The sequence below is a fragment of the Schistocerca nitens genome, chromosome 8 (genome assembly GCF_023898315.1).
Source record: "Schistocerca nitens isolate TAMUIC-IGC-003100 chromosome 8, iqSchNite1.1, whole genome shotgun sequence".
NCBI lineage: Eukaryota > Metazoa > Arthropoda > Insecta > Orthoptera > Acrididae > Schistocerca > Schistocerca nitens.
In genome coordinates, this window is record NC_064621.1 from 350,680,913 (window position 1) to 350,699,096 (window position 18,184).

Here is an 18,184-nt window from a genome sequence, read left to right on the forward strand (position 1 = left end):
TCTATGTGCCTGTGGTTCTGTCAGTGTGATCATGTGATGTATCTGACCCCAGAATTGTGTCAATAAAGTTTCCCCTTCCTGGGACAATGAATTCACGGTGTTCTTATTTCAATTTCCAGTAGTATATATATATATATATATATATATATATATATATATATATATATATATATATACAATATATAAATTTATATACAAAAGAGTAACATTGCTACGCAACCTCTCGAAAAGTACTTGACCAATTTACTTCAAAATTTTTAGCAGATTTGTTTCAAATTTCTACATATATACTTCGAAGACGGGATCACGGAAATAAAAGTTTCAAGAGTGGGATTGAAATACTGGGTCGAAGGATATCAGTTATTAGATTCGATGGTGACATTATCTTCAGTGAAGGCGGAGACGAACTACAAGTTCTGTTGAGTGGAATGAACAGTCTAATGAGTACATGATATAGACTGAGAATAAACCGATGAAAGATGAAAGTATTGGAAATATCGTGTGACTAGGGCTTCCCGTGGGGTAGACCGTTCGCCGGGTGCAAGTCTTTCGAGTTGACGCCACTTCGTCGACTTGCGTGTCGTTGGAGATGAAATGATGATGATAAGGACAACACAACACCCAGGCCCTGAGCGGAGAAAATCTCTGACCCAGCCGAGAATCGAACCCAGGCCGTTAGGTATGACATTCCGTCGCGCTGGCCATGAAAGTAATGAGAAACAGAAGAAACAAGATTAACGAAACAAGGAATTCTGCTACTTTGGAAGCAAAATAACGCATGATGGACAAAGCAAGGAGGACACAAAGTGATGTGTCGGCAGCTGGGCCAACACCTTGTAGATAGAGGTGGCTTAAAAGGCACGCGAGACTAACGCAGACGGGTGTGAGGTACTGGAACAGGATATGTAATTAATGCTATGAAGAAAAGTACGTAGCTGGTATAATACTTATCTTTACTCAAGCATTGTGGTACATCGCACAAAGGAGACTTTAATTACAATCACTGTAAGGCTAATGGCGCCTTGCTAGTTCGTAGCCATTAACTTAGCTGAAGGCTATTCTGTCTCTCGGCTAATGAGAGAGAAAAGCTTAGTACGTCTAGTCGCTAGCTCTGTCGTCCGTACAACTGGGGCTGAGTTCGAGTCAGTCTCTCGAGACCTGCCTTGTGGTGGCGCTAGGTTTGCGATCACACAGTGGCGACACGCGGGTCCGACATGTACTACAGGACCGCGGCCGATTTAAGCTACCACCTAGCACGTGTGGTGTCTGGCTGTGACACCACACAAAGAGCAGACAGGCACACACCAAAAGGGATTCCTTACCAAGAGAAGTCTGTGGGTATCAGCCATTGGCCTTATTTCGAGGAAAACATTCTGAGAATGTGGAGCAGAGCACTATATGGTGAATCGAGGGCTGAGGAACGTATGGAAAGCAGTGACAAGAAGAAGGGTCAGCACATTTAAGACACATGGAATAACTTTCAGGCTACCAGTGGGAGCTGTTGAGAATAAAAATATAGAGGAAGACAGAGATTGGAATACATCAAACAAATATTTGAGGACGTATAGTGCAAGTGCTACTTTTAGGTGAAGAAATTGAAACAGGACAAGAACTGGTGGCGACCCATTAAGGCCATTAGAAGACTGATGATAAAAACAAAAATCTCCTGTGGCATTGATAGTTTTTAGCAATCATTCACTGAATTTGGTAAGAGGGCAAGGGAACCACGATCTTAAAAACTGGGTGATAAAAAGAGAAAAATCAGAAGGATTGACACAAACGCAGCAGGACAGTGAAACAGCCTAGGTGATGGCAGTGAAGGTGCTGACACAGAAGAAGAAGAAGAATATGATGATGATGATGATGAATTGACGATCGAACTGCTGGTGGTGATGACGCTGTAGCTGCAGCCTCTAAAGGGAAGAAATGCTAATTACTTATATAATATGCTGATTGTTGTTGTTGTTGTGGTCTTCAGTCCTGAGACTGGTTTGATGCAGCTCTCCATGCTACTCTATCCTGTGCAAGCTTCTTCATCTCCCAGTACCTACTGCAACCTACATCCTTCTGAATCTGCTTAGTGTATTGATCTCTTGGTCTCCCTTTACGATTTTTACCCTCCACGCTGCCCTCCAATGCTAAATTTGTGATCCCTTGATGCCTCAAAACATGTCCTACCAACCGATCCCTTCTTCTAGTCAAGTTGTGCCACAAACATCTCTTCTCCCCAATCCTATTCAATACCTCCCCATTAGTTATGTGATCTACCCACCTTATCTTCAGCATTTTTCTGTAGCACCACATTTCGAAAGCTTCTATTCTCTTCTTGTCCAAACTGGTTATCGTCCATGTTTCACTTCCATACATGGCTACACTCCATACAAATACTTTCAGAAACGACTTCCTGACACTTAAATCTATACTCGATGTTAACAAATTTCTCTTCTTCAAAAACGATTTCCTTGCCATTGCCAGTCTACATTTTATATCCTTTCTACTTCGACCATCATCAGTTATTTTACTCCCTAAATAGAAAAACTCATTTACTACTTTAAGTGTCTCATTTCCTAATCTAATCCCCTCAGCATCACCCGATTTAATTTGACTACATTCCATTATCCTCGTTTTGCGTTTCCGAATTTTTCTTTTGTTATCTTTACTGCTTGCTCAATATACAGATTGAATAACATCGGGGAGAGGCTACAACCCTGTCTCACTCCTTTCCCAACCACTGCTTCCCTTTCATGCCCCTCGACTCTTATAACTGCCATCTGGTTTCTGTACAAATTGTAAATAGCCTTTCGCTCCCTGTATTTTACCCCTGCCACCTTCAGAATTTGAAAGAGAGTATTCCAGTTAACGTTGTCAAAAGCTTTCTCTAAGTCTACAAATGCTAGAAACGTAGGTTTGCTTTTTCTTAATCTTTCTTCTAAGATAAGTCGTAAGGTTAGTATTGCCTCACGTGTTCCAACATTTCTACGGAATCCAAACTGATCTTCCCCGAGGTCCGCTTCTATCAGTTTTTCCATTCGTCTGTAAAGAATACGCGTTAGTATTTTGCAGCTGTGACTTATTAAACTGATAGTTCGGTAATTTTCACATCTGTCAACACCTGCTTTCTTTGGTATTGGAATTATTATATTCTTCTTGAAGTCTGTGGGTATTTCGCCTGTCTCATACATCTTGCTCACCAGATGGTAGAGTTTTGTCATGACTGGCTCTCCCAAGGCCATCAGTAGTTCTAATGGAATGTTGTCTACTCCCGGGGCCTTGTTTCGACTCAGGTCTTTCAGTGCTCTGTCAAACTCTTCACGCAGTATCTTATCTCCCATTTCATCTTCATCTACATCCCCTTCCATTTCCATAATATTGTCCTCAAGTACATCGCCCTTGTATAAACCCTCTATATACTCCTTCCACCTTTCTGCCTTCCCTTCTTTGCTTAGAACTGGGTTGCCATCTGAGCTCTTGATATTCATACAAGTGGTTTTCTTCTCTCCAAAGGTCTCTTTAATTTCCCTGTAGGCAGTATCTATCTTACCCCTATTGAGACAAGCCTCTACATCCTTACATTTGTCCTCTAGCCATCCCTGCTTAGCCATTTTGCACTTTCTGTCGATCTCATTTTTGAGACGTTTGTATTCCCTTTTGCCTGCTTCATTTACTGCATTTTTATATTTTCTCCTTTCATCAATTAAATTCAATATTTCTTCTGTTACCCAAAGATTTCTATTAGCCCTCGTCTTTTTACCTACTTGATCCTCTGCTGCCTTCACTACTTCATCCCTCAGAGCTACCCATTCTTCTTCTACTGTATTTCTTTCCCCCATTCCTGTCAATTGTTCCCTTATGCTCTCCCTGAAACTCTCTACAACCTCTGGTTCTTTCAGTTTATCCAGGTCCCATCTCCTTAAATTCCCACCTTTTTGCAGTTTCTTCAGTTTCAATCTGCAGTTCATAACCAATAGATTGTGGTCAGAGTGCACATCTGCCCTGGAAATGTCTTACAATTTAAAACCTGGTTCCTAAATCTCTGTCTTACCATTATATAATCTATCTGATACCCATTAGTATCTCCAGGATTCTTCCAGGTATACAACCTTCTTTTATGATTCTTGAACCAAGTGTTAGCTATGATTAAGTTGTGCTGTGTGCAAAATTCTACAAGGCGGCTTCCTCTTTCATTTCTTTCCCCCAATCCATATTCACCTACTATGTTTCCTTCTCTCCCTTTTCCTACTGACGAATTCCAGTCACCCATGACTATTAAATTTTCGTCTCCCTTCACTACCTGAATAATTTCTTTTATCTCGTCATACATTTCATCAATTTCTTCATCATCTGCAGAGCTAGTTGGCATATAAACTTGTAATACTGTAGTAGGTGTGGGCTTTGTGTCTATCTTGGCCACAATAATGCGTTCAATATGCTGTTTGTAGTAGCTAACCCGCACTCCTATTTTTTTATTCATTATTAAACCTACTCCTGCATTACCCCTATTTGATTTTGTATTTGTAACCCTGTAATCACCTGACCAAAAGTCTTGTTCCTCATGCCACCGAACTTCACTAATTCCCACTATATCTAACTTTAACCTATCCATTTCCCTTTTTAAATTTTCTAACCTACCTGCCCGATTAATGGATCTGACATTCCACGCTCCGATCCGTAGAATGCCAGTTTTCTTTCTCCTGATAACGACGTCCTCTTGAGTAGTCCCCGCCCGGAGATCCGAATGGGGGACTATTTTACCTCCGGAATATTTTACCCAAGAGGACGCCATCATCATTTAATCATACAGTAGAGCTGCATGTCCTCGGGAAAAAATTACGGCTGTAGTTTCTGTGGTGTCACCGCCAGACACCACACTTGCTAGGTGGTAGCTTTAAATCGGCCGCGGTCCATTAGTACATGTCGGACCCGCGTGTCGCCACTGTCAGGATCGCAGATCGAGCGCCACCACACGGCAGGTCTCGAGAGACTGACTAGCACTCGCCCCAGTTGTACGACGACTTTGCTAGCGACTACACTGACGAAGCCTTTCTCTCATTTGCCGAGAGACAGAATAGCCTTCAGCTAAGTCCATGGCTACGACCTAGCAAGGCGCCATTAGTAACTTCATGTATCTACAGAGTCGCATTTGTATCTTAAGAGCGATGTAAAACTATGATGGAATAAAGTTAAGTATTACTGCAGCTACGTACTTTTCTTTATAGCATTCATTACGTATCCTGTTTCAGACTCACGCCATCCTTCGTGCGCTTATAGCGTGCATTTCGGCCCACCTCAAAAAAACTGTGTCGGCATCTCGTGTCGACACAACAGTTTCCCCTTGCTTTCAGCCGTTCGCAGTACCAGCACAGCAAGGCCGTTTTGGTTAATGTTACAAGGCCAGATCAGTCAATCATCCAGACTGTTGCCCCTGCAACTACTGAAAAGGCTGCTGCCCCTCTTCAGGAACCACATGTTTGTCTGGCCTCTCAACAGATACCCCTCCGTTGTGGTTGCACCTACGGTACGGCCATCTGTATCGCTGAGGCACGCAAGCCTCCCCACCAACGGCAAGGTCCATGGTTCATGGGGGAAGATATGCTGATTACAGAAGACAATGTTGTGTCATGTTTTATGTGGAGATGTCTGTATTATGTTCAGAGCTTGTAGATACATTATTAATAAACTATTTTTGAAAACAAGACAGCCAGTGCTATTGCATAGCACTCAGAGAGTCACTTGAAATACTAAAATCATTGTAATACTAATGGTTCAAAGGGCTCTGAGCACTATGGGACTCAACATCTGAGGTCATCAGCCCCTACAACTTAGAACTACTTAAACTTAACTAACCTAAGGACATCACACATATCCATGCCCGAGGCAGGATTCGAACCTGCGACCATAGCAGTTGCACGGTTCCGTACTGAAGCGCCTAGAACCGCTCGGCCACAGCTGCCGGCATTTTTAATACTAATTGTCGTATTAAAATTATTATTTGTTAGATAACTATGATGCAGGAAGGTATTGTATAATCTACTGTTTGCGGGACCTCCACAACCGTTGCCAAAGTTTTTCGTGATGACTAAATCTGCTCCAGATGTACTTGACAAATCCTTTATTTGGGTAAAATCGTAAACACAACCCCATCTTCAGGCGCCACCAAGAACAGGGAAAATTAAGAGAGAATCTTTATAAAATTAATTAACGTCAATAGGGACCATACAGATGTGAAAATCAGGCTACACCTTGGCTGCGTACGAGAAAGTTGTACCGGTCATGTAAAAAATCCAGCAGGTTTATCAAGTGGTATGCGAGATGCCGTGAGGGTGAGGTATAAACAAGTTCTCCGAGTCAACCAGTACCACAGAGGGTGAACGGGGCCTGACCGAAAAAAATAGCCGTGAAACAGAAAATAAGCACACATTGCCAGCCTAATGTAACCTATAAATCCACTGCTGACGACGTTTCATGTGGGATGGACTTAAGAAATTATAATGAAGGCATACTGTATGTTTGAAACCCTGGTTCGATGTAAGAGACGACCTGATGGCCCTAATCAGATCAGATTAATAAATAAATACTGACTCTAAAAGGAAAGAGATAATATTTTTCCTCGAACTAGATTTGAGATACTTGAAACTAAGGTACTTCCCGGTTTATCTTATCCTAAAACAGATGAAAGATAATTCCTCTGAGACATGTGGGTATATATCGACAGCACGAATGTCTTCTTCCAAACGTAAACATGTTGTCCATCACGCTGTTGCTGATTGCTGCCGCTTTCTCCGCGAGGGTAACGGCTGTTCCGCGCCGTTCCATGGTTCAGGAGGTACGTTAATCGACAACGAATCAAGTAAAGCTAACCCTTGAAGTCAGCAGTTCTCGTTTTCGCGCTTAATCTGCTAGCAGGTTGGCAGATGAATTCATATTTTTATTTAAGTTGCTCTAGCGCTGACACAGAGCAGACATTTATTACGTTTAAAACGTAAATAACGCTTTAACATGAAGTTTCAGAGTGGTGTACTTGGAAGCAATCTCCGAAACGAACTACTACGCCGTAGTGTCTTCCCGTAAGTTTCCAACAATTACGTTACGAACACGCTCTGAAAGATTTAGTAGATTTCTAAATGGTTTCACTTGCTACATTACACTTTTTTTTCTTTCTACGTGAACATTCGTAGTTCCTGATTTCCTCATACACTTCGTAACAAAAATCACAATCAACACACATCCCTACACCTAAAATTAGCTGACGAAATAATACTGTCTGTCGCCAATAGATGGCAGAGCAATACAGTTTTGCTTACGAGATTGCATTTAACAATACGTCAATGTGTTATCATGAGTGCAGGATTAAGATATAATGTCCTTTTACAAGTTTTTTTTTTAAATCATCAGTCTTTTGACTGTTTTGATGCAGCCCAAAATGATTTCCTCTCCTGTGCCACAACCTCTTAATCTCACAGTAGCGCCACATCTAGAATGCTTAGATTCTCTATTTTTTCGGTTTTGTCACAGTCCATGATTCACTAGCATACAACGCTGTTCTTCATATGTACGTTCTCAAATATTCCTTCCTCAGATTAAGGTCTGTGTTTGAAACTAGCAGACTTATCTCGGCAAGGAATGCCCTTTTTGCCAGAGCCAGTCTGCTTTGCTGGCCGCTGGTGGCCGAGCGGTTCTGGCGCTACAGTCTGGAACCGCGCGACCGCTACGGTCGCAGGTTCGAATCCTGCCTCGGGCATGGATGTGTATGTTGTCCTTAGGTTAGGTTTAAGTAGTTCTAAGTTCTAGGGGACTTATGACCTCAGCAGTTGAGTCCCATCGTGCTCAGAGCCATTTTGAAGTCTGCTTTTTATGACTTCCCTGCTTTTCCGTCATAGGCTATTTTGCTTCCAAGGTAGCATAATTCCTTAACTTCATCTACATTGTGATCACCAATTTTTACGTTAAGTTTCTCGCTACTCTCATTTCTGTTACTTCTCATTATTTTCGCCTTTCTTCGGTTTACTCTCACACTATTGTCTGTTCTCACTGGATTTTTTTCCATTCAACAAGTCTTATAATTTTTCTTCACCTTTACTGAGGATAGGAATGTCATCACTGAATTTTATCACTGATATCCTTTCATGCTGAGTTTTTATCCCACTCTCGAACTTCCCTATTATTTCTTTTGTGACGGCCTTCGTAGCGACAACACTTCGCTGTAGAAACGGCCTACGAAGTCACCGCCACACTTTTAATAGCGGGCCGACCGGTCCGCTGGAACAGTGAACAGAAAGATGAAAACCCAAACACTCGGATTAAATGAAAGTCGGTACTTATCTTTATTAACGACGATACAGAACACAGTGGTGAACATGGTCTACAGAAATCTGTCTAGTTCGAGTCGGAGCGGCTTGGTCAGCGTCGGCTGACGACAAACAACAACTCTGCTGCGATGAACACACCACTGACTAGCAGGTACACAATTCGGTGGCGAGTATACAACTGAGCGGCGAATCCAGAACTGTCCTAGCGCTCGCGACTCCAGCGCTTAAGAAGCCAGAAGCCAGCGGTGGCGCGCGCAGACTTGCGGCGATTTCCTGTATCGCTGGCGCTGCTTATGCGGACGGCGTCCGGACTTTGATGCTGCCAACCATTTTGGCAGCGGGCTCGGTTGGCATTACTGGCTAGGATATAACAACACTCCTCCCCCCCAAATCGCCGCACCGTCGTTGAATAATGACGTGGCGAGCGTCGACGGCGGGGGAGGGGTCTGGCCGCAGACGTAGCAGAAGAGACCGGGGCGGAGACTGTTGTCGGTGGCAGTCCCCGGTCCGCACCCCAGCATTGGCAGCGCGGGGCCTCGGGAAACACCGACGGAAAACCGAGGTCAGGGTGCACGCCTGTGACCACGGGCGCTGCTTCTGGTACTGGACGCGACGGGGCGTCGGGACCCACGAAGAGAGGCAGCGTCTCCTGACGCTGCGTCGACGGCTGCCGAGTGGGCGCCGGACAAGGCGCTGCGGTGTCAGACTCCTTGGGGGTGCCCAAGGAAAGCGGCTGCAGGACAGGCTGCACAGCCACCGCTTGGGAAGGCGGCCCGGCTGAGGGGTCGATGTCCATCAGCTCCGAAGGCGGTGGCGACTGAAGAGGGACCGCAGGCGCCGGAGCGACCACCTGGGGCGCTCCTGGATGAAGCTGCGCGGGAGGCATCAACGGCGTGGTAGCGGCGACGGCTGCTGCTGCTGCCCTGGGGGCGGCAGCGAAGTCAGAAGGCGCGGCTGGAACCCGCCGCGGACCAAATCTGTGGACAAAGAACGAGCGGCAGAATCCGGGCGGCCAGCGCGGCGCAACTGGTTCTGATGCCTCCTGTGCACCCCAGTAGCACCTTGAACAGTATAAAAACCGCGACCCTGGACACTTATCACGGTACCACGTTCCCAACGACGGCGACCGTGATAAACTCTGAAAAAAACGGCGTCGTTGCGCTGAAAACGCGTGCGATGCTCAGAAGCGGCGGGTCGATCCGGGGGGTGCAACAACCGTAGTAGGGTGCGATGACGACGGCCGTGGAGAAGCTCCGCAGGCGAAGGGCCGTCGCGTGGCGTGGTCCGGTACGACGACAGGAACGTGATGAGGGCCTGCTGACGAGAGTGCGTAGCACGAGCCGGCCGAAGTGGCCGTGCGGTTAAAGGCGCTGCAGTCTGGAACCGCAAGACCGCTACGGTCGCAGGTTCGAATCCTGCCTCGGGCATGGATGTTTGTGATGTCCTTAGGTTAGTTAGGTTTAACTAGTTCTAAGTTCTAGGGGACTAATGACCTCAGCAGTTGAGTCCCATAGTGCTCAGAGCCATTTGAACCATTTTTTTGCGTAGCACGAAGGCGGTCCATATGATCCTTGAATGTGCGTACAAAACGTTCCGCTGCACCATTCGATTGAGGGTGGAACGGCGGAGTAAGAACATGGCGAATGCCATTGGCAGAACAAAAACTTTCAAATTCAGCAGAGGTAAATTGTGGACCATTGTCAGACACTAAAACTTCTGGAAGACCCTCAATACAAAAAATTGAAGTCAACGCCTGTATAGTTTGTGCAGACGTTGTAGACTGCATGGGCACAACAAACGGAAAATTACTAAATGCATCAATCACGATGAGCCAACGAGAATTCCAATATGGACCAGCGAAATCAATATGTACTCGCTGCCAGGGACCGGCAGGGCGTGCCCACTCAAAATAGCGTTGAGGCGGATCAGCTTGGTGTTCGGCACACGTCGAACAATCTGTAGACATCTGCGTAATCTGCTTATCAATGCCGATCCATGTACAATGACGGCGGGCAAGCTGCTTGGTGCGGACCACTCCCCAATGACCTTGATGCAACAAGTCGAGGACCTTGGATTGGAGCACTTGGGGAACCACTACACGAAGCTGGTCATTCTCGGTGCGTAACAGCAAAACTCCGTGCGAAACAGACAACAGATGACGTTGCGGATAATAGCGACGAACCACAGGATCCGATATGTCCTTTGCCTTGGACGGCGAACCACGTTGAACAAAACGTAATAGTAAACTCAGATGAGGATCCGTAGCAGTCTCACGTGCCACCCGACGATAATCAATCGGAAAATCCCGGAGGGATTGATGCTCATCGGCGTCAATCTGATGGCAAGAGTCGTCAGAGGAATCGAAGACATCATCCGCAGCAATCGGGAATCTAGAAAGCGCGTCAGTGTTTGCATGCTGAGCTGTAGGGCGATACAGTATCTCATACTGGTATTGTGATAACAAAAGAGCCCAACGTTGTAGTCTCTGAGCTGTCCGCTGAGGAACTGGTTTAGACGGATGAAACAGTGACGTCAGGGGCTTGTGATCTGTTACTAAATAGAATGGTCTACCATAGAGGTAGTGATGGAATTTTGTGACACCGAACACAATAGCCAACGCTTCCTTGTCCAATTGGCAATAATTACACTGAGCTTAGCAATTTAGATGCGAACGCAATAGGACGTTCGGTGTTACCGACTCGGTGAGACAACACAGCACCGAGGCCGAAAGAAGAGCATCACAAGCTAACACCAGAGGCTTGTTAGGGTCGTAATGGACCAGACAACGATCATTCAATAAAGCCTCTTTTAGCTGCTGAAAGGCTGATTGGCAAACAGCTGACCACACAAACGGAACATTCTTACGGCGGAGACGATGCAACGGTGCAGCAATCTGTGATGCATTAGGTATAAACCTAATATAATATGTCAATTTGCCAAGAACTGCTTGCAATTCATGCAGATTGCGAGGGGCGGGCAAATCACGAATAGCTGCTAAATGTGGCTGGGAGGGATGAATGCCTTGAGCATTAATAACATGTCCCAGATACTCCAACTCCGTAAGGAAAAATGAACATTTATCGATGTTGCAACGGAGGCCTGCCTGAGACAACACTGTAAACAAACACTCCAAATTACGGAAATGTTCAGCAGGCGTCCGACCGGACACAACAATATGTCTAAATAGTTGCAACACGATGGCACATTAGCCAAAAGTTGGGACAAAAAACGCTGAAAAACAGCTGGAGCTGACGCACAACCAAAAGGCAAACGCAGAAAACGGAACAACCCCAACGACGTGTTTATGACAAAATACTGTTGTGATTGCTCGTCGAGGGGCAATTGCAAATATGCTTCACGGAGATCAATTTTGGAAAAGAAACGAGCTTCCCCTAACTTATCCATCAGCTCGTCCGGTCTAGGTAAAGGAAAAGAATCAATGACAGTCTGAGGATTAACTGTCGACTTAAAATCAGCACACAAACGTAACTCGCCAGACGGTTTCTTTATAATAACTAAGGGAGAAGCCCACTGGCTCGCTGAAACGGGTTGAATAACACCGTCGTTTTGCCAACGACGAAGTTCACCTTCTACAGGTGCCCGGAGGGCGTGAGGCACTGGACGAGCACGAAAAAAATCGAGGCTGAGCATTATCTTTTAACGTAATATGAGCGGCAAAGTTCGCAGCACAACCGAGTTCGTCTTTAAATATGTCACTGTATCGTTTACACAAATCGGTTATGCTGTCTTGAGGAACAACAACAGAATTAAGTTGCAACACATTGTCTTGGATAGATAGGCCAAACAAGTCAAAACAGTCTAATCCGAAAATGTTTACACTGTCTGTAGCGCGGAGCACTGTGAATGAAACTGTTTTTGTATTGCCCCGGAATGTGGCTGGCACGCTACATACACCTAACACAGGAATTTGTTCTCCACTATAAGTAGCCAAAGAATGTTTTGCCGCTGAAAGTTTAGGGCGGCCGATAGCCGCATACGTAGCACTATTTATGAGAGTCACAGACGCACCAGTGTCTAATTGAAAATTGAAGGTCTTATCCTGGATGCGTAGCTTCACAAATAGTTTATTACACTGTCTCTGGATCGGTGCAGCGGAGGCGGAAGACACAAAATCAGCGCGTTTAGCGCGTGTTCGCTGCTTACGACAACTCGTGGGTTGGGCGGGTGGAACAACAACTCCCGCTTCACTTGCAGTCTGTACACCACTTTTTACAGCGTTTGAATTACGCTTGGGTCGCATAGCAGAGGGCTGGATGGGTGGCTTATTGCGAACAAGTTTATTACCCACACGAACCGTGGAAGAGTCTTTAAACGCGACCTTCTGGGAGGGCTGGCTTTGAAGAACATGAATATCCATGGGCTGGGCAGCACTAGAATTGTTCTTGCGTTTACGCAAACAAACAGTCTGGATGTGTCCTTTCCTTTGACAAAAGTGACAAACCGCGTTCCTTAACGGGCAACCTTCACGAGGATGAGCAAGAACACACTTAGGGCAAGACTTAACTCTATTATTTTGCACACGCGGCTGACGAATGTGTTTAACATGACGCGGCCGGCTAGTGTTTACAGTCTGACTCTGCCGGTGGGGCCGCGGGCGTGACATAACTTGCTTAGCACAGGCAATTTGAGAAATACATGGCTGATCTAACTCACACTCAGCATAGTCAAAAGTATCTTGGGCTTCAATAATGTTCATCACAGTCTCTAATGACGGGTCAGGCAACTTTAAGATAGCAGCACGAATACGAGAATCTGCAATGTTTTGAGTAATAGCGTCGCGTAACATGACATCACTGTAGGAAGCTCCACACACACAATTAAAACGGCACTGATGGGTGAGGCCCCGTAAATCTGTTAACCACTGTTTATTAGATTGATGTGGCAGTTTCTTTAATCTGAAGAACTTGAATCTGGCCGCTGCCACATGAACTCGCGACTCGAAATACTCAGCAAGCTTGGTAACAACAACGTCATAGTCTAAAGCTTCTGGCTTGGATTCCGGGAACAACTTACAAAGTAGTCTATAGACTTCCACGCCTGCAGTGGAAATTAAATAAAGCTGCCGCTCATTACCTGTGATTTTGTAGACTGACATGTGCACCTGCAACTGCGCGAAATATTCTTGCCATTCTTCTCGTGATGCCTCAAAAGCACGAAAAGGCGGTGCTGCCTGTGCTTGTTCCTTGTGTGGTGGTGGATTAGCCGCTTGTTTGGCGATTGCTTCCACCAGACTTTGTATTTGCTGATTCTGTAACAAGATCAACTGTTGTAATTCGGCAGACACAGTGAACACAAATTAAACCAGCCCCCAAAATTCTATCTCAAGAAACAAGTTGAACCAGCCCTGCACACGAGTTCGGAAGTCCTCGTCGCCAGTTTTGTGACGGCCTTCGTAGCGACAACACTTCGCTGTAGAAACGGCCTACGAAGTCACCGCCACACTTTTAATAGCGGGCCGACCGGGCGCTGGAACAGTGAACAGAAAGATGAAAACCCAAACACTCGGATTAAATGAAAGTCGGTACTTATCTTTATTAACGACGATACAGAACACAGTGGTGAACATGGTCTACAGAAATCTGTCTAGTTCGAGTCGGAGCGGCTTGGTCAGCGTCGGCTGACGACAAACAACAACTCTGCTGCGATGAACACACCACTGACTAGCAGGTACACAATTCGGTAGCGAGTATACAACTGAGCGGCGAATCCAGAACTGTCCTAGCGCTCGCGACTCCAGCGCTTAAGAAGCCAGAAGCCAGCGGTGGCGCGCGCAGACTTGCGGCGATTTCCTGTATCGCTGGCACTGCTTATGCGGACGGCGTCCGGACTTTGATGCTGCCAACCTTTTTGGCAGCGGGCTCGGTTGGCATTACTGGCTAGGATATAACAATTTCTTTCATCGCTTCTTCGCTGTATAGATTGAACAGTAGGGCCGAAAGATTGCGTCCGCGTCTTACACGCATCTTAATCCAAGCACTTTAGTCTTGCTTTCCCATTCTTAGTGTTACCTCTTGATTCTTGTACATACGTGTAATGTATATTATCTGTCTTATCCAATGCTTACTCCTATTTTTCTTAGGATTTCAAACATCTTGCACCATTTTACATTGCCGAACGCTTTTTCCAGGTCGACAAATCCTATGAATGTGTGCTCGTTTTTCTTTAGTCTTGCTTCCATTACCAAGAACAACGTCAGGACTGCTACTCTGGTGCCTTTATCTTTCCTGAAGTCAAAACGATCGTCATCTAGCACATCCTCAACTTTTTCCTCTATCCTTCTGAATATTATTTTTGTCAGCAGTTTCGATGCACAAGCTGTTACGCTGATTCTGATATGGTTGTCGCACTTATCAGCTCTTGAAATCTTCGGAATTCTGCAGGTAAGTTTCTCCATAAGTCTGGTGGTATGTTGGCAGTATCATAGATTCTTCTTAAATAGTTGTTTGGTTGCACTTTCCCCAGTAAACTCAGAGATTTCGATTGGATCTTATACGAGGTGCGACAATAAAGTAATGAGACTGATTTTCTTTGCAAGAAGTGGCAACCCTGGAGGCTTGCGTAGGCACAATATCTTTGACCTTGGTCTATAAGCTGTTCTAGTCCAAGTGGCACATCGATGCAACTGCTCAGTCGTGAATTGTGCTGTAATAAGTTATGTGGTGTCACCGCCAGACACCACACTTGCTAGGTGGTAGCTTAAATCGGCCGCGGTCCATTAGTACATGTCGGACCCGCGTGTCGCCACTGTCAGGATCGCAGACCGAGCGCCACCACAAGGCAGGTCTCGAGAGACTTACTAGCACTCGCCCCAGTTGTACGGACGACATTGCTAGCGACTACACGTACGAAGCCTTTCTCTCAATTGCCGAGAGACAGTTAGAATAGCCTTCAGCTAAGTCCATGGCTACGACCTAGCAAGGCGCATTAACCATATCTGGAGAGAGTCTCACTTGTATTATCAAGAGAAATGTACCACAATGAATTAAAGTTAAGTATACGAGAAGCTCCGTTCTTTTCTTTATAGCTTTCATCACGTATCCTGTTTCAGACTTAACGCCAGTCGGCGTGTGTGTACGCGTGCCTTTCGGTTACCCGTCACTGTGGACTGGCTGCCTTGTCAGTCCACTACAAGTTAACATGTGTTTGTGCCTCTCGTCACGCAAATGGAACTGCATAATAGTGCACAATCGTATGCCATTTCTTTTTGCGTTAAATTGGGTGAAAACGCGACGACAAATTATGGTAAGCTTTTGGAGAGGAGGTTATGTCAAGAGCTCAAATTTTTTGTTGGCATAAAATGTTTAGTGAAGGCAGAACGAATGTTGAAGATGAAGCCACAGTGGACGACCATCAACCTCATGGACGGATGTCAACTTGGCCAATTTGTTTATAAAGTGTGGGTGCCTCCTGGACGAACAGTTAACCAATATTACTACAAAGAAATTTTAGAAAGACTTCGTAAAAGACTTCTTCATGTCCGTGCCAACACTGCCGATAATTGGATTCTGCATCACAATAATGCGCCTTCCCATACTGCTCTGTCAGTGCAGCAATTTTTAACCTCAAAACAAATGTCAGTACTACCACAACCAGCTTATTCACCAGATATCGCTTCGTGCGACTGTTTTCTATTTCCAAGAGTCAAAACGGCGGTCAAGGGACAGCATTTTCAAATAACACAAGATGTCCAAAAAGCTGTGACGAGGGTCTTGGAGGATATTACAGAAGAAGAGTTCCAGAAACGTTACCATCAATGGCAGAAGCGCTAGAAAAAGTGTGTGCAATCAGAAGGGAACTACTTTGATGGAGACAACACTAAACTTGACTAAAACGGTAAGCAACTTTTTTTTCACATCAGTCTCATTACTTTATTGTCTTACCTCGTATATCCCTTCTGACTTATTTAATCTCAAATCGCCGAGCGCTCTTTTGAAGTCTGACTCTAATACTCGATCCCCTATCTCATTTCTATCAACGTAAATTTCTTCTTCTATCACGTCAGCAGAGAATTCCTCGTTCTCATAGGCGCCTTCAATACAATTTCCAACTCTCCACTCCCTGATCGGCAGTTACTCTAATTGTTGTCGCTCTTCCTTTTAATCTCACAGAAAGTTGAACTGAAATTTTCTTTGTGTAAAATCAGTCCTTGCGGCAATAATTTGTTTTTCGATTTCTTCACATTTCACCTTCAGCCATTTCGCCCTGTCTTCCCTGCACTTTCAATTTATATCATGCTCAAGTGACTTATATTTTGTATTTCTCTCTTTCACTAAATATTTTTGAACTTTCTTCTTTAGTCTACCAATCAAAGTATTTCTTTTGATCCCCATCGTTTCTTCGTTGTTACCTTCCTAATACCTATGTTTTCCTCTCCAACATCTGTGATTGCTCTTTTTACAAATGCTCACTCCTCTTCAGCAGTAGTGCCTGCTGTGGTATTCCTTATTGCAGTATCCTGATCTCTAACGTATTTGAAAAGCATCTTATCATTCCTCATTATTTCGATATCCCACGTCCTTCCACAATGATAATTCCGTTAGATTCTCATGTACAGCAGTCTACTCTTCATCACTACCAACTTATCAGTCTATATCTGCTACTGCATAGGCCTTACAATCCAATATCGGATTGCCAGCCGGTGTGGCCGAGCGGTTCTAGACCCTTCAGTCTGGAACCGCGCTACCGCTACAGATTCGTATCCTGCCTCGGGCATGGATGTGTGTGATGGCCTTAGGTTAATTAAGTTTAAGTAGTTCTAAGTTCTACGGGACTGATAACCTCAGATGTTAAGTCCCATAGTGCTCAGAGCCATTTTGAACCAATATTGGATTTCGGAAACTCTGTTTGACCATGATGTAATTAAGATGAAATTTTCCCTTTCTCCAGGCCTTTTCCAAGTATAACCCCTCATCTTGTGATTTCCGAAGAATGTATTCGCTCTTGTTAGCCTAAATTTATTGCTGAACTCAATTAGTATTTCTCCTCTCTTGTTCCTACTCCCGAGGACAAATACTCCCGTAAAGCTTTCTTTGCTATTTCTCTTACAACTGCTTTCCAATCCCCCATGATTATTGTCCTTTACGTACTGAATTACCTTTCAATAGCCTGAAATAAGTTCTCTATCTCTTCTGCTTGCGAATTCGGCATGTATACATGGACTATTCTTATCAGCATCAGTTTGCTGTCAATTCTGACGAGAACAATCCTATTACTGAACTGTTCAAAGTAACTCACTCAGTGCTCTACCTTTCCCTTCATAGCGAATCGTTCTCCTGTTTTAACATTTTCAGTTGCTGTTGATATTACCCCAAGCTCTATTACCCCATGCTCGTCGAAATAGGTATATATGTCTTCCTTTCATTTCACTTCACTGACTCCAGCTAAATCCAGAATGAGCCTTAGGTACTCCAACTTTACCTTCAGACGCTTCGATACGTAGAAAATTAGCCTTACCTTTGTTAGTTCATCTTTTTGTCATGGTCACCTCCATTTTGGTAGTCCTCATCCAGAGATACGAATGGAGGACCAATCCGAAACCTTTAGCCTTATACATATCCTCATGACACTTTTTCAATTACAGGCCAATGTATGGATATATCTTATTTGTATTTAAGTCATTGGTCCCACGGCCTTCCGCATCTTCATCCCGTCGATGATTGCTGATTCATCCGCCTTTTAGAGACAATTTTAAAGCCCAAGGGTAAAAGAGTGCTCTGAACCTCTGTCCGCTCCCCCTCCCTCTTTAAAAGACCGTCGGCAAAAAGAGGATGACTTCTTACGCCGGAAGCGTTCGGCTGCACTGTTGTCGATTTTTATTGAGCTCTTATCCAGTCCTATTAAATATCAAATTTATAAAA

General features: G+C 44.8%; 1 protein-coding gene across 1 annotated transcript in view; it reads left to right on the top strand.

The window, feature by feature from the left end:
- Positions 1–6,725: 6,725 nt before the first annotated feature.
- Positions 6,726–18,184, top strand: part of LOC126198496 (juvenile hormone esterase-like) — an 84,783-nt gene continuing 73,324 nt past the window's right edge. Inside the window, exon 1 of the mRNA XM_049934870.1 lies at positions 6,726–6,823. Within this exon, the coding sequence (XP_049790827.1) occupies positions 6,740–6,823 (84 nt within the window). The 5' untranslated portion in view covers positions 6,726–6,739. The remainder of the gene's footprint in view (positions 6,824–18,184) is intronic.